General features: G+C 36.7%; 3 protein-coding genes and 1 non-coding gene across 5 annotated transcripts; 2 read left to right on the forward strand and 2 right to left on the reverse strand.

Moving 5' to 3' along the window:
• The first annotated feature begins 1,672 nt into the window (after positions 1–1,672).
• LOC108993426 (thaumatin-like protein 1) lies at positions 1,673–3,957 on the forward strand. Its single transcript, XM_018968344.2, has 3 exons — positions 1,673–2,116; positions 2,261–2,930; positions 3,406–3,957. The coding sequence occupies exons 1-3, from the start codon at positions 2,041–2,043 to the stop codon at positions 3,716–3,718; spliced, it is 1,059 nt and encodes a 352-aa protein (XP_018823889.1). The 5' UTR covers positions 1,673–2,040; the 3' UTR covers positions 3,719–3,957.
• A 797-nt stretch (positions 3,958–4,754) lies between these two features.
• Positions 4,755–11,547, reverse strand: LOC108993321 (endo-1,4-beta-xylanase 5-like). 2 transcript variants are annotated; one of them, XM_018968203.2, is made up of 8 exons: positions 11,185–11,547; positions 11,043–11,077; positions 10,725–10,872; positions 6,810–6,988; positions 6,592–6,693; positions 6,236–6,382; positions 5,492–6,130; positions 4,755–5,324 (listed from the first exon to the last, which is right to left on the reverse strand). In XM_018968203.2, the coding sequence occupies exons 1-8, from the start codon at positions 11,360–11,362 to the stop codon at positions 4,989–4,991; spliced, it is 1,764 nt and encodes a 587-aa protein (XP_018823748.1). In that variant the 5' UTR covers positions 11,363–11,547; the 3' UTR covers positions 4,755–4,988. The 2 variants fall into 2 exon arrangements, with proteins under 2 accessions (XP_018823748.1, XP_018823749.1); XM_018968204.2 differs by lacking the exon at positions 11,043–11,077 and having other exon boundaries at positions 4,756–5,324; positions 11,185–11,290.
• TRNAE-CUC lies at positions 10,510–10,582 on the forward strand. The gene has a single exon. It is a non-coding gene; the product is annotated as a tRNA-Glu (tRNA).
• Positions 11,548–12,773: 1,226 nt separating the features above from the next.
• LOC108993372 (protein NUCLEAR FUSION DEFECTIVE 4-like) lies at positions 12,774–18,137 on the reverse strand. Its single transcript, XM_018968259.2, has 3 exons — positions 17,706–18,137; positions 16,409–17,229; positions 12,774–13,659 (listed from the first exon to the last, which is right to left on the reverse strand). Exons 1-3 carry the CDS (start codon positions 18,039–18,041, stop codon positions 13,170–13,172), a joined length of 1,647 nt encoding a protein of 548 aa, XP_018823804.1. The 5' UTR covers positions 18,042–18,137; the 3' UTR covers positions 12,774–13,169.
• Positions 18,138–19,963: the final 1,826 nt, after the last annotated feature.

Consider the following 19,963-nt stretch of genomic DNA (forward strand, 5'->3'; position numbering starts at 1 on the left):
TGGAGATCCAAAGCAATCATTCACGTAAAAACGAAATATATTATTGAGTATTGTTAGATATAATGGTAGAATATGTAAATTTTACGTTTTTTTTTAAAAATAATATTCATTAAAAAAAAAAAACAGAGGTGTCGTAGATGCTCTAGAAGGATATATATCATTATTTTATATTTATAAAATTAATATAAATTGTGTATGAATATGAAAATGATTGGATATTAAAATTTGGGAAAATAGTTTGTTTCTCCCAAGGCAGAAGACAAGGGCGTCAGAGTGTTGAAATTCAACAGAAGTTTCAAGAAATTCAACAGTCAAAAAATTTAAGTAAAGAGCAGACCAATAGATCAAAACCAACCATGAAAAGAAGAGCGCAATATCTGGAATCCAATGCTTTTCCCTCATAATTGTCTCGCACACCGGCAGCTGTCATGTCAACGACTTATTCACCCCGAATTCTTTCACTATAATGCCATGCATCAACGGTCACCACAATCGCATTTTTCATCTCTACGGTGTTGAAATACTGGGATCAGATTTTCTATAATTTTATTTTATTTTATTTTATTTGAAAAGAAATAAACACGTTGATTTTATTATATTAAATAAGCAGAGAAGTGTATGTATATATAAATATTAAAAAAATTATAAACATAATATTTAAGCTATGTTTGAATGTTGGATGAATTGAATTGAGATAATAAAATATTATTTTTAATATTATTATTATTTTAAAATTTAAAAAAATTAAATTATTTATTATATTTTATATTAAAATTTAAAAAAATTATAATAATAAATTGAAATGAATTGAGAAGAGTTGATGAACCAAACAAATCCTTACATTCTACACATTATTTAATAAATATATAAATTTTATTTTTTTATCTTTATATTTTATATTGAATTGAAATATAAAATATAAAGATAAAAAAATAAAATTGCGTATTTTTAAATGACACATAAAGATGTGAGATTTATATACAGCTGAACTCATATATATTATGTTTATTTATCTAAATTACAATGAATTGACACTGAAAAGATGTGGGGTGGGTCCTAATATTTCTAACAATAATGAGTGAATTTCTTAAAGCTTCGTTTCTTTTTGACCTTCCCTGTGTTATGGGTGCCCTACACAGAATGGATGTTTATTGTTTATGTTATGGATGGCCTATGGGATGTCATGTAGTGGATGGATATGAGCAGCTTCGTGAATACATCAACAGCTACTAAATTCGTCAGCATTTGCTACTTCACTTAATTTCCAAAATTGTTTGTGTCGATGATGGGTCCGAGATGGAATCTTATTTATATTAAACAGATCATTAATCCAAGGAATGAGACTAGGCATACTTTGTTTTGTTTTGGAAAAACATTCCTATCTTATCTTATTTAATTATTATAATTTTTTTAATTTTTAATATAAAATAAAATAAATAATTTAATTTTTTTAAATTTTAAAATAAAAATAATATTAAAAAATATATTTAATAATATTTTATTAAATTTTTAATTTTCATCTCATTTTTAAAAATAAACGAGACCTAAATTCGACAGTAAAATGTAAGAGATGTAAATATATAAAATAAATATTAAGGCTGATTGAGCATTAACTGTCATATCATAAATTAAAATGTTATATATTATATTCGTATCATATATTTTATTTCTTATACATAAACGTCATATTTTAACAAATAATAAATAAATTACAACGGGGGAGAGAAACAGAGATCAGAGGCAATTATACGGTTTGGATTTCTTTCCTGATTTTCCTGACCAATTGATAACCCTCAGTTCCTCTCCGCCTCCTACTAGAGAGTCTCAGGCTATTCTCCCTTGGTCCAGGCCCTTGAAGAATCCTCCGGCATTGACTGATCTCTAGCTACTTTGTCACTCCACTGGTACTCTTCACCATCACCATCTAATCCACTTCCACAACCTGCGACACACCCACCTTCCTAGCTTTTTCCCAAAGACCAACTAACCAACCAACCAACCAGACAGAAAAAGGAAAACAAATTAAACGGTTAATACAGCATGTATCCCTTCTCTTGCTGCTCCTCCTCCACTTCCAGTATTCTGGGCCTTCTTGTTCTACTTCTCACTACTAGAGGTATCCATAAAAATCGATAACTACACTTTTGCTTGCTTCATGGGTTCTACATTCTGTCAACTGGGTCTGTGTCACATTCACATTTTTATATATAGATTTGCACTAACTAGATTTACGATGTGTGTGTGTTTTCCTGCTTGCCAGGTGTTTCGGCAGCTACATTCACCTTTGTGAACAGATGTGACTACACTGTATGGCCTGGCATTCTCGCTAATGCAGGCAGCCCTAGACTCGATAGCACCGGATTCGAGCTCCCAAAGGAAACTTCACGTTCCTTCCAAGCTCCCACCGGCTGGTCTGGTCGGTTCTGGGCTCGGACAGCGTGCAACTTCGACGGATCCGGGTCAGGGTCGTGCCTCACGGGCGACTGCGGCTCCGGCCAAGTCGAGTGCAACGGACTTGGAGCCGCCCCACCCGCCACCCTCGCAGAGTTCACGCTTGGTTCGGGTGGGCAGGACTTCTATGACGTTAGCTTGGTGGACGGATACAACCTTCCCATGATAGTGGAAGGCACCGGCGGGGCTGGTGTCTGCGCTTCGACCGGTTGCGTCACGGATCTGAACCAACAATGCCCATCGGAGCTGAGGGTCGGAGACGGGAACGCGTGCAAGAGTGCGTGCGAGGCGTTTGGAAACCCCGAGTATTGTTGCAGCGGTTCTTATGCTACACCCGCCACGTGCAGGCCGTCGGTGTACTCTGAGATGTTCAAGGCTGCTTGTCCGAGATCTTATAGCTACGCGTACGATGATGCTACGAGTACGTTCACGTGTTCCGGTGCCGATTATACTGTGACATTTTGCCCTTCCTCTCCCAGGTATAAGACGTTCTCATTCTTCTAGTTTTCCGTGTTTCGCAAGCTTCTGTTTTTCCTTTTTCTGGAGTTCTTTTTTTAGTCTACTTAACTTTAGTCTACAATATATGTTTTCAGTATGCAACTCCGTTACTCCTGAAAGTAGATTTGTGTGTTATATGAAGCTGGTGGAGTCAGTTGGCAATGCCTCCCCAACCTCAAGATCTGATTTCTTTTTTCTTAGTTCGGTCTTTTAGCTTTTGTCGATTGGGGTTGGTGGGGGATGCATAGTGGCAATGCCATAACGCCAAAGATTACCCTTTTAATGATTTGATTTCTTCTGTTTGTCCTTTCTTCTATGCTCAGATCATCTAGTCTTTCATTGGAATGAGATTTATCGGGGCTTTAATTTAGGTTGTTGAGTTTCTTTCAATGTGAATACTTAAAATTTACTATGGTATGCAAGAGTAATGACTTTCTCCTACTCTCTGGTGTGCAGTCAGAAATCTTCTAAAGATCCAACACCAATGACGTCAACCACACCACAGGGATTCGGGTCTCAGTCCGGGTCAGGCTATTCTGTTTCGGGTTCGGGGTCCGGTGAAGGATCAGAAAGCGGTTCTGGATATTCGGTTTCTGGGTCAGGATCAGAATCAGGGTCAGGAGCTGGGGAAGCCATGATGAGAGATGGCTCATGGTTGGCAGGTTTGGCCATGGGAGACTCATCAAGAACACACTCTCCCTCAACAGTACGGTCTGCGTTGATAGGCTTGGCTACTTTGTCGTTTGCTCTCGCATTCCATAATTTGTAGCCCCTCCCTAATATCTATCCTCAAATCACGGTTTTTTGCTGTGTTGTGAGTGCGTTTCAGTTCAGACTTGCAGCCTTTGTGGCTACTGGGGCTTTTTGGCCTTTTGCATGGAAAGCTGACAGATTCCTGCCAGTGTAAACCAACCATCCACTCTTTGGCCCCCTTTTCTAAAAAATTCGGTGTATTATATACTTAAATCGTTTGTTTTATATTTATTTTTAAGATTTTCATTCGCTTTTTTCCTCGGACTCAAGCTTTTTAAGCTTCTGCATCGAAGAAGCAACAAATGAGAACCGAGAACAAATTTCTGATTTTGGGCTGCAGGTTTTTTTTTTTTTTTATCTGTTTGGATTTTTTGGGTATGTATTTTGTGTTGTAAAAAGAGAGGAAAGCAAGGGAAACATGACACTATTAAAGGAGAGCGTGTTTCTGAGAGGGATCACTTTGTGGCCTTGCGGGCGTTGCAAGTTTTTGCTTGGCCTTTTCTCTTTCCGCTATTGAAGAAGGAATTTCTCGAAGACTATAAGGCGTCAGATCATCATTTCAGTTTGGTGAAATTGTAGGTTGAAGAATCAAGAACAAAAGAAGTTGGTAAATGGATTCTAAATTGCGATATATGGAGATGATCAAGATTGTTTGGTGAAATAAGTAATATTAGTTCAAAATTTTTGCACAAGTCATAGACAAAATAATAACTTCGGATTCTCAATCACCGTGCAATCATAAGTTCAGAGAATAATAAGTTTCATTATGCAAATCCGTTAGGCTGGATTCCGTTGCCTTGTGGGTCCTTTCCACTTGCAATCTTGATCATAGACACAAATCAAGCTGAATAGAAAATCCGATTTAGGCCCCTCAATAATTGTCTACTGGACAGCGTCTAGAACAAGATGGAGTTTCACAAGAAAGTCCATTGCAATCTGTATCAAACAAATGTGAAAGGTACCCTATATGTAGTTAAAGTAATTGAAGTTTAAGAGGCAAAAGTCTCCTGATACAAGAATGCATCTTGAAAGTCCAAATGGCAGATATGCTCTGTTTATGGTGGATTGTTGATTGAACACCTTGAGAGGACATTTTTCTGCTTGTTCAGCCAGAAAAAGTCACCGTTTATACAATAAAAGGAGACTAGAGTATATTGAATAATTTGCGCATAAATGCAATAACTGATAAACAGTTTTTTATATCCCCAGAAGGCAGAAACTACAGGTTTTCTAAACCAATTTCTATCATGAATACCGGGATGGTGCGAGTAATGGGTATACAAGAGTTATATCTGAATGTTATAATGTTTAGTTTCATCACCTCGACAGAGTGAGATCGTAGAATTTGCAGTCCTATTGCCATATTTGACACTTATTTGGTACTCTCCTAAGAAGCCATGAAAGCTATATGAACCATGCTCATCTGTCTCACCCTCGATCTCCCCAGTTTGCCACTCTTTCAGAAGCTTGTCAACCACATCTCCAGCCGGGAGATTTTGAAAATTATTATCTGTCAAGCACATTCGGTAACACCCATTAGGATGAAGCGCCGTCCAAAGCATTATCCCGTTCACAGAAGGATGTGAAAAGCCTTCTCTCAATACTTCCTCAAGGTAAATAGCCTGTACACAGAAATATAAATCCCAATTCAATGATGGAAAAGGTAATTGATATTTCTTCAATTGCTTAAAAAAACTTAAGTATTGAGCTAGCATGCAAGTATAGCCGCATCAAAATTATCCTAGACGAAAACAAGAAAGACTAACGAATTACGCTCAGACTCGCTCACCTGTTGTTCTTTATCGAGAGTATTGCTAATATCCACCTCTGTAAGCCATATGGGGAGCCCAAGTGTGGCCAACCTATCTATGGTAGCTCTAATTAGAGGAGGGTTTGGTACATCAAAGTGACCCTCTAGCCCAATTCCATCCATTGAAACACCATCACGTTCGAGTTCTCTCAGCCTTGAGATGTAGATATCAACGGTTGAATTTATATCGCTGCAGGTCTCGACCACATTAAAGTCGTTCATAAACAGTGTTGCTAAAGGGTCTAACTTGTGTGCTGCCTTACAGAAATGTAATGTGGCATTAGGGCCGAGGCTTTGTTCGTAGAAATCAAAGTGAAGCATTTCATTGCTAACATCCCAGTGAATGAATTCTTCTTTGTACTTGTTCAGTAGGCTTTGTATACGCGAGTTGACAGCTGATTGCAGTTCAGGACCTGTTAGGTTAGAAACCCATGCAGGAATGTACTTGGGGTCCTCCCAGACTATGTTGTGTCCTCTAGCAATGATTTGGTTAGCGCGAACAAATCTCAACATCTGGTCAGGTATGGTGTAGTTGACCTTTCCTTGTTCTGGTTCTGTGGCATACCACTTGAGTTCATTTTCAAATACGGCTGCATGGAATCTCTTGATAAACCAATTCTGGGAAAACATGAAGGGTTTTTCTGTTAGATGAACATAATAAACAATAAGAGCTACAGACATGGATTAATATATCTTTACATGTTGTCTATGAACCTTACTTACTTGATACGGCAAATTTCCGAGAATGGTCTGAGCTATTGCAGATCCAAATGGGAAGTCTTTTGACACTTGCCTTATGTCAATTGCTGCCCCTCGCAACCCTTCTCCATGTCCATTTGAGACATGGATTGTTACCGCACGCTTCCTTTGCTGAAAAAATAGATGTTACCCAAAAATATTGATAGCAAAATTAATTCTATCAATGAGAACCCTTTTTATAGTCAAAAGTCTATCGGCACATTTTATGCTCCAACAACATGTTTGTCGAGTAAATCAATTTATAACTGACCAGGAAAATTGGTGACATGACATGGAATGGTTAATGTAGTAAGCTAATAATGCTCTGTTTAGTTGCTCACACTGTTAATCATATACTGCTGACTTGTTCTCCATTGCTCCTCAGTAAATGGCTGTACTGAAGTGCTTGCAATTTCTATACTGACATTTCTATTGTCCGGATTCTGTAGAACCAAAACAAAGAAAAACGTTGACTGAAGGAGGTACCAGATTTCCACTTTGTACTACCCAATAGAGAAAACTTGTGAGCAGTGTTACAACTTATTCAATGGACATTTACCTGAAGGAACAGGACAGAGAAATTAGATGGAGAGCTCAGAACAAATCCACCCTTGAGAAATGACCAGCATCCAGGCTTGGCCAAAACAGTCCCAATACAGTAATACGTCTTATTCTCTGTTTTCAGGCTTGCCCTTATGACAGCCGAGTCTGCACCTGCACCTTTTATCTTGACCCAACCTATCAAGCACCAAAGATAATGTAGTTATCTACCAGTGTGACGTGCAATTAATATATGATAAAACTCTACATAATGGTTTAAAACCCAGGTTGCTCCATGACCTTCTCTGCTAGTTGTCCCTTGCGACAGCTGCTGCTATAATCTGACATTTCTCAAACACTAACGAGTGAATGTGAGTGGAAATAGGTAGGGTGTACTCGGTTCGGTTTCGGGCCTATTGGCAAATCCAACCATTTCATTCAATTTTGAAATTAGTAGAACCGGAACAGACCGGTTCATCGAGGGAATTGGTACTTTTGATTTTTGGATTTGGTTCGGTTTTACGGTAATGATTCAGTTTTGTACTTTTTGTTGGATTGGTTGATTTTTTTAATACAAATTTAACCTTTTTTTAGCCCAAATATTAATTTTAAAGTTCAAAATATCATGCATATAATAAAAAAAAGACTAAAAATAAATAGCTAAAATATATTAATTAGTCTAATACACGCATATAACAATGCCTAAATAAAATGCATATAAGTTTATGACACCATAAGTAAGAGCTAAAAGCCTAAAATATGCATATAAGTACTTATGATAAGTTTGATGAATAGTATGTAAAAGTCACTAATTACTATACAATATATATAAATATGAAACTTAATATATATGTAAGGGTAAATAATAACTTGACACTTAATTTTTATTTTTATTTTTGTTTTATTTTTATTAAACTAAAAGAATTATTCTACTCATCATTCATACATTACATATTTGGTAAGAAAAAAAATAATAAAAGAATCATGTGTAGTATGTGGTATATAGATGATAAATAAAAATTTTCTTTCGATTTTATCTTTCACTCGTGGGATGTAACACCAGGGCCAAAGCCCGGCCCAGACTTGATGAAGCCCGGCCCATAGCAAGCTAACACTTGAAGAAATCCCAAAACGGCGTCATTGGGTAAGTTTCCTTCTTCTTTCACTGATTTCGTCTCCACGGTTTTCCCTCAATTGCTTCAGTTTCGCACATTTATCCATCCCGTACGCACCTAACCCATGATCTTGCAGTTGCATTGATCTCTTCTCATGTCAAAAATCCTCACCTTCCAGCAGATACTCTTCCATTCATTTTCCTCTCAACCTCTCTCTCTTAACCGTGCGTTTAACCACTAGATTTGGAGCAATCACTGTCAACCTCCTGCAAGATTTTGTACTGCCGTTGAGCCCTCTCACCGAGAGTACTACCATCGGTAACTCTCTCCTCTCATTCTTTGATCTCACTTTCACTCTCTCTTTTTCCTCTGTTGATGCACACACATATTTCATCTCTATTTTTTTCTCTCTTTTCTTTTGTTTTTCATGCACACACCCACGACAGTGCCTTCTCACGCACACACTCATTTTATTTTCCTAGAGTGTTTCCCTCCATCAAGCAGTACTCCCTCGTGTTTGTCAATTTTTATCAAAGAACCCAACGTCGGTAAGCTTACGTTACTTTCTTTTTCTCTTTTTGTTCATCATTTAGTAAAGGGGGATTTTATGTGATTTTAAGTTTAGTTATTTTAATTATTTATGTTGAAGTGTGGTGATTTGGGTTGATGTGTGGCGAATGGAAGTGATTGATGGCTGCTCAGGGTGGTTTATTGATTGTGTGTGTAATGTGTGTTTGAGTTGGTTGTGTTGGGTGTGTTATGAGTGGTGTAGATACCCAAGATTTTTTAAGTGTTGGATGATTAAAAATATATGGTGGTTGTACTGAAGATTTATATTGAAGGTTGGAGTTGACGTGGTTGTTTGTGTTATATTTTAAACACAAGAGTTGTCGTTGTTGGTTTTGGAGATGTTTTTTATTGTTGGTTTAGTGTTGGTAAGAGGTAGTTGTATGGGTTGAGTTTGGCTGTTGAGTGGAGATGTTAGTGGTTGTGTTGGGGTTTAAATGCTAATGGTTTAAGAATGGGACTGTTTGGGTTTAATTTTATGATAGACTTTGAGTTAGAAATGGGTTGTTTTGGATTATTACTCAAAAATAATAGCTTACTAGTTTGGTTTATTAAATGTTGGGTATATGTTTTGTTTAGGTGGTATTACTGTTAGAGTTCCGACTCAATGAGTAAATAATACGTGGAAATCAGGTAAGCAGGGTTCTTATACTAGTTTCGCACAAAAGAAATGAAATGAGGTTGACTTTGAAAATATGCATGTTTATCTTTGAAAAGAAATGCGAAAAACGACATTAAATGTTTGTTCTGCATATGCATAAATCCTATATAAGAGAAAGTATTTTTGTCATGACTGATGTAGACATGAGCTGATTTTAACATTCTATTTCTGAACTGTGAAAAAGAGCAAATATAAGATCTCAAAATTTTTGCTTTGATTAAATGAAAAAGTTTTGTGTCTATTATTCTTGGATATGTGAAATGTTCTAAAAGTGTTCAGTATTAAGTTTTGATATGATGTGTCATCTGAAAATCTTGGTATGAATTTTCTAATTCTGTATTCTGAATATGATATGGTTCTGATGATGTTCTGTTCTTTTTTGTTAAAGCCAAGTCACAGGTATAATAATGGTTGATAACCCTACCACGGAGTGAAACATGGTATATGGCTCAGCCACGGATATAATGGTGGTTTATAACCCTACCACAAGGGTGAAAGATGATATTTGTCCCGATGTGATACTCTTATATGCTAGGAAGATGAGGTTTCAATCATTGATATGCCAATGGATATTTTTGAAATAATAAAATTTCTATGAAAGCTTCGCTGACTTTTTGTTAATGTGTTTCAGTTTATGAATTCTGAAAATAAATATGATGTTTCTGTTTTCTGAAAGTAAATGTTTTGTTATGCATACCGAACTTTGTAAATACTTATGTTTACATACTAGTATATGTTCTCTGCTTATTAAGTTATTAATAATTCACCCATTTATCTTTACAATATTTTCAGATGATTTTGATTATTCAGTCAAGGATCAATAATAGAGGTTGTGGGCATGATTAGCTGTAGATAGTAATTGGGTACCTCGTGATACTAGTACTGTTGATGGATTTATTTATTTAATAGGTTGATTTCAATATGTTTAGACGGTTTATGAAAATTTATGACAATTTTATTTTATTCTATATTGTTAATTGTGACATGAAGAGAAGTTGATATTTTTATTTAGGTTATTGTATTGAGTATTTGATATGTGAATATGTGCGGTTCATTAAATTTAAAATGTTTATGTTTGATTTGAAGTTTTGGAAGCATATATATTTAGATTTGGAAATATATTAGTATTGTTGGAGTTGATTATTAGGTGATAGGAGTTAACTCCCTAGACCTCTAAGATTAGGGCGTTACATGGAGTCCTGATTACCTGAGCTTTGCTGTGTTGCACACTGCGTCAGGGGCCACATTGTAACGATGCTGCCGAATTTCCGCATAAACAAATATGATATTTATTAAGGCAAGAAGCTGTAGATAATAAAGAGACCAGAAAGAAGACATAGTAACGTAAAATTGCGGGAGAGGACATATCCCAAGATTCCGTTGTAGTCTAGTTGGTCAGGATACTCGGCTCTCACCCGAGAGACCCGGGTTCGAGTCCCGGCAACGGAACTTTTGTTTTTCGTTACTCTTTTTCGCATCCAAACAATGGCATCAACGAAGCTATTTGCCATAAAACGTCCAAATCCAAACTAATGCAAGTATCTATCTAGATCATGCTCTCAAGGAAAATAGAGAGGAAGAAAAACTCAACTGGAGAAAGAGTAAATGGTGCCCTGGGTAAGATCGTTCAATATCAAAGACTGCGAATTAGCGTTACTTGCAGAAACGCCAATGCGGTTTACGGCATGACTTTTGAGAATCCCTCCCTGGTAAAGTGCCTTCTCTGGCTGGCTTTTACACTGTCAAACAACGAAACATGTAATTAACATCGTCAAAAAGAACAACCACCACCACCAAATTCCTACACCCAACCCAACCTTAAAACCGAGGAGTTTGTTTGTTGGGTATCAAACGAATGCGCAAATGAATATTCTACTGGGAATTTGTCTTGTTCAATATTTATACCTACCTCGGTATAAGCAGTGTGATCGTATAAAGGCCCATCTTTTGCATGTACAGAAAACATAGAAAGGGAATTTCAGGGAGAACCCAAAATAAAAATATAATATTTTCAACTAATAAAAAAAGATGAGTCGTGAGAGAGGACCAACCATATGAAGCAACCAAGAGAGGGCCTAAGACGAGGAAGCTAGCCCAGAGACTAAAAGCAAGAGCAATCTTCGTGCTGTTTCTGCTTAGAAATTGAAGCGGTCTGACAGCATTAGCATTCGTGGAATTTGAATGGAGTGGTTTATGGTTTCTGTTCATGGGAATATATGTTTCATCCATTCCCACACCTTAAAAGTAACTGTCCTAAATAACGGAGGTTACAATTTGCAAGAGAAAGGCAGAGTGTACCACTTGAGGATTGGTGAGTTGGGTTTCCGTGTTTCACAAGGGAACAGTGGCAGGTTCTGATCAGGAACCCCGTGCCGTGCTTGCTGGCTCACATGTTATATGTGTGTGTGCGTGTGTGTGAGAGAGAGAGAGAGAGAGAGAGCTTCTTGTGAACATGATAATCAAGAGCCAATATATAGGGAAGCTTCAGCTCGTCGTCTTGTGTGTATGGCAATTAGCATTTTCAGTGACTCCTCCCTTCCTAATTCTCTATTCTGCTTGCTATCTATATTATCATTTCCTGAGGCTGTAACCCAATTGCGTACGAAACACTTCCATTTGAGTTTTGGATATTCCTTTTTTATTTAATGAATAGTATCTGTATGATCTTCTTCATCATTATTTTGGCTTTGTCGATCTTTACCAAATCTGCAGTCCTCATTACGTTGATGGGTATTTGGAGAACAGCTAAGTGCTAAGTTAGTGTTCCCAGGTTTCAGATTCCGCAGGACTTACATAATAAATGGTATCCGGACGTAGATGGTGTATTTATGCCAAATACAGCCTAATTATAAGATGGACGACCTAAGCTGTCCAGTCCAACCAATCTGTTTCTTTATTATTAGCAGTGTGGGTTTAAAAGCTGCACCAATTTTGCCATATAATTGTACTGACAACCATTATGGACATTATGTTGAGAATTGGCATGGACAAATTACCTCCAAGCGAGGATGCTCATGAAAAGCATGTTTCCTTCCAAGTATAGGAATAGCCCTCCATGGCCTGTGCCAGCGTCTCAGATTCTCAGGCGAGGTGTCTGAGACCTTTCATAAACCAACTTCTCACGCCTGCATTATACGGGAATGTAGGAGAGGGACCGACCATTTTGGAACTATGCTAGACAACATCCTTCCCCAAACAAAGGTTGAAGAAATAAATAAATAAATAAATCTATTGCTTCATGTTGTATGTTTGTCGGTCACAGATTTCAAATTAAATGAGATTTCTTCCGGTTCAGATTTTACATTTCTAGGCAGTGTAAAAATGTCACTCTCGTTTTTTTGTTTTTTTTTGCAGATAAGATGATTTAAAATTAAAGTTAAAAATTGAATAAAATATATTATATTTTTAAATTTAAAATAATTGAATTATTTATTTTATTTTGTGTGAAAATTTAAAAAAATTATAATGATAAAATGTGATGAGTTAAAAAGTTATAAAAATAAACGAAGATATTGTTTAAAAGAACAGTAAGTACTCTTATATACTTATTCCTAATACTCTTGGATATTCATTAAAATCCATAAAAAAGTGACAAAATACTCGGAAAGAAGAAAGGCTCAACCGATTTAAGAGTTCAAGATTGAGAAGAAACACCCGAGGGCCCAATTAATCCCCGGCACTTGGTACGTAGCATCGTGGAGCTTTTGCACTTGCACGTATACGACATGGTAAGAAATCCTCCCAACTATAGGCTATTAGAAAATGAGAGCCCATTACTATGATCATGCTCTGCGCTGCCCAATGTATCAAAAGCAACCCATTGAGCCCGAACTCTCAATGGTCGATTGTTGACCTACCACACTCTAATTCTGAACCTCGAAATGAAATTACAGACATGTAAGGGACACATACCAAACTCTATATAGGGTATAATGTTGCTTCGAAAGAATGACAAACCGAAATATTGCTTGCCTTTCAACAAAACAAAAAGGTAGGGAAGAAACAAGCCCTATCAATCTTCCAAATTCTTGCCCTTTCAATCTTTCACAGATCGTCTTCGGGAATTGGGTAAGGATTTCTTCGACCTATTGCGGGCACAAATCTTGGCATAAACAGCCTTGCACCGAACTGACAACAAAATGTCTAGACCAAACCCAACAATGCAAGCAACAGCCATCACCACAAACACTAGCCTGTAACAATGTGCTCCAACACAGGTATTGCCTCCTCCGGTAGTGGCAGTAGCCTCCATGTCGTATAATATGCCGGCAAGAAGCCCGGAAAAGAGGAAGGACCCAAGAGGAAGGTTGAGGATTAGAATGTTGTAGATGAGACCATAATACTTTAGGCCAAATAGTTCGGACGCAACTGTGACAGTAATGGCCAGACGGACGCCATAGCAAATCCCAACAACGATTGAACCAATGTATAGGGAACCAGGCACAGCCAAGGCCATAAGAACGTAACCGACAGCCATTACAATCTGAGAAGCTGCATTCCAAAGAGGTCTTGGTGTACCAGCTTTCCTGCAAGCAAGGATTCGGACAAAAAAGGTTCATGAAAAAGTTTATTCACAGTCACTACTCAAATTTATAAGAGTTCTGTAATATATAACGGCCATTTTTACGTATTATTTGTATATTTCACTGACGTAATTGGCTAAAATAATTATTTTATATTAAAAAAGAGTAACACAATCAATCACATTAATATAGTGTATAAAAAGTACGTAAAAGTGAATACATGTCAATTTTTGAATTTTTATAACTAAGGGGTAAGGTGTTTGGAACTACATATACATGGTGTGCTAATTTCCGCCGGTAAAAGAGGGTTTAACGGAAGAGTTCTTTTAAGAAAGATAAATATTATTCTTCATGTTAAAGTTATCATACAGCGCATTTTATGCAAGTTTTATATATGCCTTATTCCTTAATGTCTTTTAAGTAGATTTATATGTCTATATGCTACAAGAATATGTGTGATTGAATATGATAAAATCTAGACAGAAGAATAACATTTTGAAAGATATCAATAAAAATTACAATGGCGTCAAAACACAGATCAGAATATTGGAAGAGATAAATTACTAGAAAGGTTCATGAAAAAGTTCGTTTAAAATCTAAATTCATTATGCATGGACCAAACCCATTATGAGATTAAATTCAACTCTATAATTTGAAAAAGGTGTCCAAGACCTATTTATTCAAGGCAAGTAGGGAAGACTTCGTATAACGATTCAAGTACCGCATCAAAGACACCCCAAGGTATTAAAACCCAAGGTACTGAAAATGATGGTCCTGACCAGTAATACCATGCAGTTTAGACCAAGGACAGGTGGGTCACTGTCCAGAAGTTAAGGCTTAGATCAAGCCAACGAACAAGGGGATGCAAACCCACTTGCACGTGATCTGTACGTAGAAAATAAGAAGTCAAGTCTGCCGACGTGAAAAATATTTGCAGCACAATAAATTGCATCATATATATCTTTATTAGTAGGTATAGATGAGCTTAGCCACCGTGATTTTCACTTATAATTGAGAACCCGTAACATGGTAAACTTGAATGAAAACCTTTTAAAGTGTCCGTAGCACGGAAGCGAAATCACTAAGCCCAAAGAGTATTTAATGGAATGGAAAAATCAAATATGAGATATTCCATTAAATATGTTATATATAAGAACGGCCCTTTAGATTGTCACACTCCCTAAACTTGTCTCCATAAAGGTATTTGTTCCCGAATCGATCTATAAACTCAATTTTAAGCCAACAGAGAAAACAAACTTCAACCAACCTTCTCTTTTCCATTTTTATAGTCTGAGAACGACCCCGAAATGCAACCTAACTAACATCTTCAACATCCGGATGCCTATTCCATCAAATTCTCTAAAGTTTAATAAAAAAATTTAATTTTTTGACAAAAATCCTTCTCCATCCGGTTGACTATTTTAGGAGAAGGGTTTAGGAAATATTTTAAAAATATTTTATTTTAATTCATAAAATAAATTCCCTCATGCTATAATCATATACACTTTCCCTCATGCTATATTTGTTATAGTTGAAATTTGGAAAATAAAAAAAATGTCACTATTGAGATGATCCAATTTTTTTCAAAAAAAAAAAAATCGTTAGAGATGGAAAATCGAAAAATATATGTGCAACAAATAATTAAATAATTATAATGTGAAAAAAATAAGTTAAAATTTTCTTTTCCACACTTTTCCCGAAAGAAAAAAAAAATTAATAGTTAAAATGTATAAATAAATGAGTAGAAAAAATAAAAATTTTTAACTAAAATTTGAGAAAACATTTATATGAATGCGCTAAGACAAAAAAAAGACTGTCTTAAGATAAGTTTGGGAAGTAAGATGAGAATTTTATATTTTATTTTAAAATTTAAAATATTATATTTTAATATTATTATTGTTTTGAGATTTAAAAAATATGTATTGAGATTTAAAAAAATTAAATTATTTATTATATTTTATATAGAGATTTAAAAAATATATAATAAAAAGATAAGATAAAAATTAATGAGATGGGATAAAAATTTTATATTTTATTTTAGTTATCAAACCTGCCCTTAGTCCAAAACTGACACCATTTCGGAACAAGGACAAGACGAAAAGTGAGAAAGTCTTCATGTTCATAAATGAAATTGAAAAATCGAGGGAAGATTTTGACTGATTTGACATGGGTAGAGATAAATATCCAAACTAATTACCCACCGACAACCCAATCTATAAGAGTGAGTTTGGATGTTGAAGTGAGTTGAGTTGAGATGATAAAATATTATTAGAATATTATTTTTTAATATTATTATTATTTTAAAATTTAAAAAAATTGAATTATTTATTATATTTTATATTAAAATTTAAAAAATTTATAATAATAAATTGAGATAGTTGAGAATAGTTTATATTCCAATCGCACCTAATTCTAGAATCATGATAAAACCACTCCCCACCAAATACTTTAAAAACTCTGTATATTTTATAATAAAAAAAAATACAGATCGTAGTAGCCTCAGGGGAAAAAGTAAAAAATCTTTAGACATGATGTATCGAGTATGACCTCCTACACTTTAAAAATAAAATAAAATAAAATAAAAACCACGAAAGATTAAGCAAAGTTATTAAATATCCTTAACAGGTTTCTTTCTAAAAAGATCCGAATATTTCTTTCCTGGGAAGGCAAGATTCCGATATTTCATCGTTATCGCAGGCATGTCTTATTAAAAGAAAAGAAATAAGACGAGATTAGGAGGGTAGGTACTTACTTGACGAAATGCTCCGAAACGGTACCCGAAATGATTCGGCCGAAAAACCCCCAAATGCTAGTGAGCGAAACGAAAATGGACACGTCGGTGTAGCCAAGGGCCAGCCCAATCTGTCCCATATTGTTCATCACCGCCAAGCCAGTCCCCACTCCACACAAAAACGATATAAACATTATCCAGAAATCAGCGGTCCTCAATGCCTCGAAAACCAAGTGCTCCTCTCCGATCACCGGCATCGTCTTCTCCTCCTTCGCCGCCACCTCCACCTTATCCTGACTCTCAGTCGCTTCCTTCTCCTCCTTTACCAACAGATGTTCTCGAACCTGTCCCTCGATGTCCGTACCCTGTCCTGACCGGTTCTTGAAGAAATAGTAAACCGGGATTCCCAGCGGGGAGGCCAAGAGAACCAACAGTACGGCCACGAAGACCTGAGAGAACACCGTGTTGGGGCTGCGTATGAAGTCGTAGGACAGGAGGTAGACCGCGACAACGACGGCCACGATGTTGAAGACCCAGAAGTAACGGGACTCCTCTTGCTCTTCGGCGGATGTGGCCACGGGAGGGGATTCGTGGAGGAAAAAGGCGGCGATGACGCAGACTCCTAAGGGGACGACGGCTAGCATGATCAGGAAGGAGGCGGCATCGTCGTAGAAGAGAGCGGCACATAGATCGGTGAATATGGCGGTGCTGAGGCCCACGTAGCCCTTGAGTATACCCGAGACTGGCCCCCGGTTCTTGCGGAAGTTTCTTATGCAGGTCACTAACACCGCTGTGTTCATCCACGTCGTGCTGTTGCCTCCCATGCACAGAAATATGCACATCTGTTGCCGTACAAAAACATTAGCAGCATCAGTTTTGACTAGGGTGTTGCCGTGTATATAGGCCCATAATGGATTCCAATTTTCTCGGTTTTTTCTTCATATTGTTTGGTTTTGGTTTTGGTTTTTATTTTTTTTACTGAGAAACGTAATCGAATATAATGAGAGAACAAAATTCACAGTTGTGTTTTTAATGCATTTGATGTTCGTTCATTTATTTTCTAAAATACAGATAATTAAATATGTCAATATCTAATCGGCCGGTAAATGGTAATCATGTAATGTGAATTTTTGCAAATGTGAGGCAGCAAAAGATAATAATATTTTTTGCTAGCCGTGGTTTCCAAGTTGTGCAATACCACTTACAGTACCATGCTCTGCTCGAGAAAATTCATTCGAGATTTGGTTTGTTTTTCTAGCGCTACGTTTTCTCGAGAAGCAAACAGAGTCAATTTTGGTTATTGCTTCTAACATGTTACCTGCCAATAAGAAAGAGTGATCTTCTCACTGACAACAAGCCATTGCGCACCATATCCAACAAGCCCTTCGACGGCCCCAATAACCAGAATTAACCAGGTGGGGAACTTATCGGAAGCAAGGCCGGCGAGAAGCCCAAAAGCCTTGCCCACATCCTTGGCCACCGACAGATTGTTGAGCTCAACCTGGGTGAGATTCATTAGGGACTTGAGGGCATCGGAGTAGTTGGAGAAGGTGTAGTTGTTGCCGGAGATGCATTGGACCCAGACGGCAGCTACAAAGCCTAGCCATTTGAGGGTGGTTGAGGAAACAGGGGAAGAGCGCTCGAAGAAGCCCATTCAGCTAATTTTGTGATTGAAAGTTGGGTTTGAAAGAGAGAGAGAGACAGAGAGAGAGAGAGGGGGGAGAGAGATGATTGAGAGTTGGGTTTGAAGTTGAGGCAACGTCACGATATTTATGGTCGAATTTTTGGGAATTTAAAATATTTGGAATCCTAAAAAGTGACACCTCCGGTATCGACTTTTATTATGCACGAACGCAGTTGTATCCTGGAGTCAATGCATTTTTTTACGAGACCGAGAATTTGTGCAGTTCTTGCAATTGAGTTTTCGGTCCATACGGTTCCATAATTCCCAATTTAATTAATTCATTTGATTTGTTTTTTCTAAAATCAGATTCAATAGGTTTACAAGTAAATTAAATAATGCGAGATGTAGTACACCCAATTAGGAGTTTTTCTATATGTTGTATAAACTAAGGGCGAGAGCGATGGCGATGGGAATAATTATAAGTGTATCCAATTTATGTTCTAAGAGTAATTTAATGACTGCCTAATACAGCCAGTTTGCATATATTTTTAGAAAAATTAAAAATTGACACATTTTTATCGAGTCTGGCACTACTATCTGAATTTAAGATAACATTTTGTCATGCATTTTTTCAAATTAGCAGTTTCAGACAAAACATTTAGTCCCCTCGAAAAATAAATTTTTACTATTGTCGTTTGGATAGTAAGTTAAGATAGAAAGAATTGAGATGAAATATGAAAATTGTAAAGCTTTTTTTTTGTGTTTTTCCTCCTTGTTAAAACGTGTTTCGTAACCACCAGTCCCGAAATAACTCCGAATGCATGTAAAAGAGAATAGTGCAATGGTCAGGTGTGTCTGTGACACCTCCCACGCCAAAATCAAAAGGTTTTAAGCATTGGAAAGAAAGCAAGAGTAGAGAGTGTGTTCAGAGCAATGTTTTGAATATCGTACTGGAAGTCGTACCGATCAAGGCACTAGAACGAAATATTTCGATACCGATACCGTTTCGTATACCGTTTCAGGATAGCCGATATATAAATAAATTATATATAAATACATATATATATATATAAATTATAAATAGCTTAATCTGAATTGGGAGTAAAAAAATAAGCTTATAGTTTGAAAAAATAAAAATAAAAAAAAGTAAAAATAAAAATTGAAGGCCAAAATATGGCTGGTACAGGCTGAAATTGAGGCCGCGGTACGGCCAGTATTTGAGCCGGTACGAAATGTATATGGTACTTGTATCGGCCCAATGGCCGGTACGGCAAATATTGGTCGTACCAGTCGGTATGGTAAAAGAATAAAAACAGTGATCCAGAGTGATTAACCTTTATGTGATTAATATTCTCCTTATCAGGATCTTGTCTACTTAGATTGCCATACTGCAGTATTTAATGGGACAATCTTTTATCCGCAATGGGACCTTTTACGGGAATCCCTGGCTCGTGTTCCATGCCATCACAGTCAATACGGCATGGCTCTTATGCGTACTTGGGCTAGGGCCTTCTCCTCGCAATATTGAGTTGGGCCAGATGCGTCTGATTCAAGGCCCAAATACCCTACAAAAACAGGCCCAATCTTGGGAGGAAGTATCCCTTCCACCCCTCTTAACAACACACGTTGTGTCTCCAAATTCTTAGGTTGAGATGATCTACAAGACCAACAACTAGCACTTTGATATGATGAGCATGTGTGCTTCTCATGCCACTTAAACCAACATGTTTTAGAATGGCTGAAATAGATTAAAACGTTGGATCGAAATGGAACAAAGAAATATATTTTACTAGGTGCTATATCAAGATGAAAAATTCCGGCCAAAATAGAACGGAATAAAATTCAAAACTATAGTATACCGCTCAATTAAGTCATCTACTTATATTTTTCTTCATACATATTTTTTACTTCTCAAATTCTAAATATGAATCTTTTGGAACAATTGCATGGAT

This window comes from Juglans regia, chromosome 13 (assembly GCF_001411555.2).
Source record: "Juglans regia cultivar Chandler chromosome 13, Walnut 2.0, whole genome shotgun sequence".
Lineage (NCBI taxonomy): Eukaryota > Viridiplantae > Streptophyta > Magnoliopsida > Fagales > Juglandaceae > Juglans > Juglans regia.